Genomic DNA, 5,013 nt, shown 5'->3' on the forward strand with positions numbered 1-5,013 from the left:
GGGCTGGGCGAGGAGCGGGGTGGCGAGGCTGACGTGGCGGGTCGGGGAATGACCATGATCCTCCTCAAGCGAGATTGATAAGGGGCAGTGACGATGCAAATCAGCAATTCAGCCAGGAAATCACAAAAGTGAGAATGAAGTCGAGTTTTCTTACATGTCCGCGTGAGTAATGAAGGATTCGCCTGCCACGGCTGGAACGCCCCCCCCTCCTTCTTTTTTTCCTCCTCCTGCTCGTTACATTTTGGTCTGAGTAGCAGCGGGGTTATTTGGGAACGTGAGGGTGAGGGTGGTGGTCACCGATAGCGATCGTCGTATCCCCTTCTACCGCCTCCACCCGCTTCCGGCTTTCTCAAACAAATATTTGAGCTCGAGCATTAAACGCTTTAGTCATGAAGTCTGCACTCGTGTATTTTCATTTGCACCGCGTCCCAACGCAAGACCATTTTGTACAACTGCTATGGAGAATGTTTGTCCAGCTGACAAGTGGAACTCCTTCTCAGTGCGCGGAATGACTGCATCAGCGCAGCAGGGCGATGCTACGCGATTGTACACACTTCTGCTCCTGTTCTAAAATAATAATAATCGTTCTCCCTGCCACACTGCGGGAGCTAGAGGGGCTGGAATGTAGCGCGAAATGCTTGCAGTGGCGTGAAATGTACCCCGCCCCGCCGGCCCCGCCGGCCCCGCCCCCGCATAATGCATGTGGAGCGCCGGGCTGGCGCCGGGCCGGACACGGACCAGGCAGGAGCAGCGGCAGCGGTGATGGAACTAAGCGTTTTATTTTTAGGCAAGGAAGCGCGTCTATGAAACATTTTCCAAAACAGAAAAAAATCCGCATGCAAACGTCGTCACAGTTTTGTTACAAGTATAAATTTGCTGACATTTGTTTTATTTGTCATCAGCCAATAATTATTGGTAACGATCACGTAAAAAGCTTCGTTGTTTGTTACGTGTTATGTGAAAAGCTAGATAATACCAATTGTAGCTCTTCCGTTCGTACACTCTAAATGGCAAGAAGGGAAAATTATTCCCCATTACAGGATGCGTCTGTGTGCACATCTTGCAAGATGTAATTTTCGGATTCCGCCCCGCTCCGCCACACCGCCGTCATCGTCGGTCTATCAGCGTTCGGAAGGAAACAGTCCAAGCTGTCATGCTCTTCTTCTTTAGATTCCGTGCAACGGATTCGTGCAGGGGAATACCCTTATAACGCCCGCATGCTGCGAGAGGGTAGGCAACCCACTCGCACCCACACCATCTCCTCTCCCAGAATGTATACCGCACAGCACATTGCAGCCGCGTTCTGCGGGCGGAGCGAGGGGCGGAGTCGAGTTGGGGCTGGGGAGCACCGACACCTCAGCCGAGCTGGTGATAAGAGTGGGCTGGAGGGCCGGCCGGCTTGGCCGCAGGTGGCGTGCGGGTCGCGCGTGCGCTTGGCGCGTGCGCACGACACTCGCCTATTGGACAGGTTGCGAGCGTGCGTGCGTGGCGCCGCGAGCCGCGAGCACGCACTGCAGCCCGTCGTGCAGCTCCCCTTGCGAGCTATAGCGGGAGAGCGTGTGGGTGTGTGTGCATGCATGACTGATGTGCTGTTGATATACGTAGAGACAAGTAGATCACGCCACATAAACAACTACCGCACTGTTACTAGTTGAATTATTTTGTTCATTATTGGCAGTAAGCGTCAGCGCATTCTTCGATAGTAACATTTTTATTTTTAGACGACTAAGATAGATATGATTTCAGCAGGTGGCTGATTCACGCCGCGCACTTTCGAAGTTATACTGTTGTACCGCATGCACGCGTGCAGGCGGGTTGCCTACTCGCACGGGGCCATGAGGAGCTGTGGGCAGAGAGGAAGCAAACCCGCTCGCACCCGTGCATACGGTGCCGTATAACTACGAAAGTACGCGGCGAGAATCAGCCACCTGGTACTGATTTCTGCGCATTTCTTGTCGGCCGCCCAGCCCACGGGCCCGCAGGCAGGCACGCCGGATCGGCCCCGTGCTTGTGGTGCTTCCCCCACCCCGTGTGGGAGGACGATTTTCGTGTCGTTATTGCGGGTGGGAGTCGCGCACTCATGAGAAAACAACGTGCGCGATTAGGCCCCGAGTTGCAGAGAATCACTTCTATGTTCTAAAATGTTTATAAGTTCATTTGGTCACTCTTTTGTCGACAATTATCGGGATAGATCGGGAAAGTAAAACTTCTTTTTCGCCGCGCAAGCAATCGAGGCCCCTAACCAATTATGATCTCTTATTTTTACAAACTCACCATTTTGGTTGATAGGTCTGCTGCGTCCTAGCGGTGTCTTAAGTGGTCCCCGGAGGAGCGGGTGGTGGAGGATGGGGTGTGGAGAGGGATGGAGAGGGTGGAGAGCGTCACAGGAAGACTCGGCTCAGCAACTGGCAACGCGCTGCCGAGCAAGGCTAGACTGGGACTGAGGGCCTGGGCCAGGCCGGGGCCAGCTGGGCTGGGCCGCTGCTCGCGGGACTGGCCTGCTACCCCTCCCCCCCCCTCTCCTCTCCAGCGCACCCAGTAGCGCCGCGACTAGCGCCACGCAAACCTACCAACCCTCCGCCCTCGGCAACCCTCTGCGGGGGGCCAGGTCGGCGCAGGTCTCCCCCTGCCCTCCTTGGCCTACACAGCAACCCTTCCCGCGTTCTAGGACCAGAACACGCGAAAAGAGTGGGTACAAAAACGGCTTGGTATCCGACAGGATGCTGCAAAAGAGTCGGGGGAGAGGGTGGATTGCCTCGGGCAAGGCAAATGAAGAGTCGGGTGGTCACTTTGTCCGGTGCAGTGCTCGCCTTCGAGGCTCGGCCGCGCTTGGCGGGCCACGAATGAAAGACGACACGCCTAGAACTGGTCTAGAACTGCTCCGGCTGGTCGTCGGGCGGCTCGGGGGGCTCGGGGGGCAGCGGGGGCCCCTTGCGCTGCGACAACAGGATGTACATGCGAGCCAGCGGCGACAGGGCCGCCTCGGGTACCAGCTGGAGGCCGCAGTAGGGGCAGGGGGTCGCGGCGGCGGGGGCTGCGGAGGCGGCGGGGGCAGCGGACGCGGGGCCGCTCGGGTGGGCGCCGGGCTGCGCGGTGGCCGACCTGCACGCCGGCGACAGTACATTATGTTCACTGTCTGGATGACGCGTTGTCGCGCCTGAATTACCTGGACTGTACGATCCTGAGGACCTCCGGGTAGAACGCCTGGCTCGCGGAGCGCTGAGCGCCTTGGGGCGACAGCTCCGGCAGGTCCAAGGCTCGCACCTGCGCGAAGCACAGGAGATGACCGAGGAGGCACAACTTCTCCTCCAAGAAGTCGTCGGGCAGCTCACCTTCTCGTGCAGCCGCCTCAGCGCCTCGTTGAGAGGGCCCAGCTCCCGCTCGCACGCCGCCATGGTCCTAGCCACCATCGCCCTGCGTCTGGACGCCGCCTCCAGCCCCGACAGGACAGACATCCATTCCTGCGGACAGCGGGGACGGAGGGCGGGCGTCAGGACTCACTGCGCCTACCATGGTGGCGAGGGGCGCCGGGCGTCCGCACCTCTCCGCAGTTGGAGCACCGCCGCATCCTGTCCCCGGGTCGCGGTCCTGCGGGCGTCTCCCTGCCCGGGAGGGACGCGCGGGCAGCCTGGGAACGCCGCGGCACCCTGTCGTCCTCGCACGTGCAGAAGGTGGGCCCGCTCAGTGGAGGGGCGCGATCGGCGGCTTCACCAGTCGACGGGCCGAACATCTCCGCGGCCTCAGAGGGGTCCGCGGCGGCGGGGTCCACGGCGGCGGGGTCCGCGGCGGCGGGGTCCGAGGCGGCGGGGTCCGCGGTGGCGGGGTCCGAGGCGGCGGGGTCCGCGGCGGCGGGGTCCGCGGCGGCGGGGTCCGCGGTGGCGGGGTCCGAGGGCGCGGGGGCTGCGGCCGAGGTGGCTGCGGCCGAGGAGGCCGCGGCGGCGTCGGGCACCGCTATGGCCGCGTCGATCCGAAAGGACGTTGCGCCTGCGGGCAGGTAAGCCTCCTCCTCGGGCTCCTCCAAGAGAGGCTCGTCGATAGTCAACGACCTGATCCTCTCGTCCAGTGGACCGCCGACCACCCCGAGCGGGGGGAAGGGCGTGTCACGTCGCACGACGGGGTGCTCGACGCTGAGGTAGTCCACGTTGAGATGGTGCTGAGCCTGCGCGTCCTGGGGGCCTACCGCCGGGACTGCACCGCCAGGGTCCCGGATACATTCGTTCTTCAACGCTCGAGGGGGTTGCTGTTGCACGGCCCCTACTGCGAGCAAGTCACGCGCCGGAGAGCCACTTCCCGTTTCCAGAGGCGTTTCAGCACTGGCTGTGCCAACTTGACCACCTCGTCGTTCTTCCTCTGTAGGCAGACCCGGAGACTGCTGCTCTTCGCCTCCAATTTCAATCATAATTTCAGCACCAACTTTGTCGACGTCAGACGGTTTCTCTTGGGACTTTGAAGGGGCGCCGAGCTGCATGTCATCCTGGCCAGTTGGCGGGTGGCTCCCCAGGCACTCACTTTTAAAAGTAGCCGACCGGGACGGAGTCATATCTACGGCCTCTTCGACTTCATCGACATCCTGCTGGACCTCGAAGTCGCCATCACCACCATCTCGGCCTGCAGGCTCTGGAGGCGGGGAAGGTATTTCCTGGCCACTCGGCGGTGCCAACAGACTCGTATGTCCGGAGCTGAGCGCCGATCCGATGTCCAAGTCCGCTGTGCTGGTCTGCCCCACTGCGAGCGAGGCAGTGGTGAGTTCTGCAGGGGGACTCACCCTTATGCTGGCCGTTGGAGTCACCTCTTCCGCGATCGGCGCAACTTCGCAAACCTCCGGCAAACAACGTGGGCCTATGGCCGATTGTGACGCGCGTATTTCCGGAATGCGCTCTGCTGGTATGTGACTCGCGGCCCCCACGTCCCTCTCGCCCTCCACGTGCTGCTCGGACAGCGCGGTGACGGAAGGCACGCAGATGGACTGGCCCTCATGGAGAGTCCCGCTGGTTTTCATCGCCGGTTCCCCCT

The 5,013-nt window shown here is 61.2% G+C and overlaps 2 protein-coding genes across 2 annotated transcripts in view; both read right to left on the minus strand.

Annotated features, from left to right (window-relative positions):
* The window catches only part of LOC113214394 (tubulin alpha-3 chain-like), a 47,994-nt gene extending 45,534 nt beyond the window's left edge, over positions 1-2,460 (minus strand). Inside the window, exon 1 of the mRNA XM_026433745.2 lies at positions 2,275-2,460. Coding sequence (XP_026289530.1) covers positions 2,275-2,277 — 3 coding nt within the window. The 5' untranslated portion in view covers positions 2,278-2,460. The remainder of the gene's footprint in view (positions 1-2,274) is intronic.
* A 91-nt stretch (positions 2,461-2,551) lies between these two features.
* Positions 2,552-5,007, minus strand: LOC113214217 (CRACD-like protein). Its single transcript, XM_052264463.1, has 4 exons — positions 3,542-5,007; positions 3,333-3,461; positions 3,167-3,264; positions 2,552-3,102 (listed from the first exon to the last, which is right to left on the minus strand). The coding sequence occupies exons 1-4, from the start codon at positions 4,997-4,999 to the stop codon at positions 2,871-2,873; spliced, it is 1,917 nt and encodes a 638-aa protein (XP_052120423.1). The 5' UTR covers positions 5,000-5,007; the 3' UTR covers positions 2,552-2,870.
* Between the last annotated feature and the right edge of the window lie 6 nt (positions 5,008-5,013).

Source organism: Frankliniella occidentalis, unplaced genomic scaffold (assembly GCF_000697945.3).
Source record: "Frankliniella occidentalis isolate FOCC.00 unplaced genomic scaffold, Focc_3.1 Scaffold19, whole genome shotgun sequence".
NCBI classification, from domain to species: domain Eukaryota; kingdom Metazoa; phylum Arthropoda; class Insecta; order Thysanoptera; family Thripidae; genus Frankliniella; species Frankliniella occidentalis.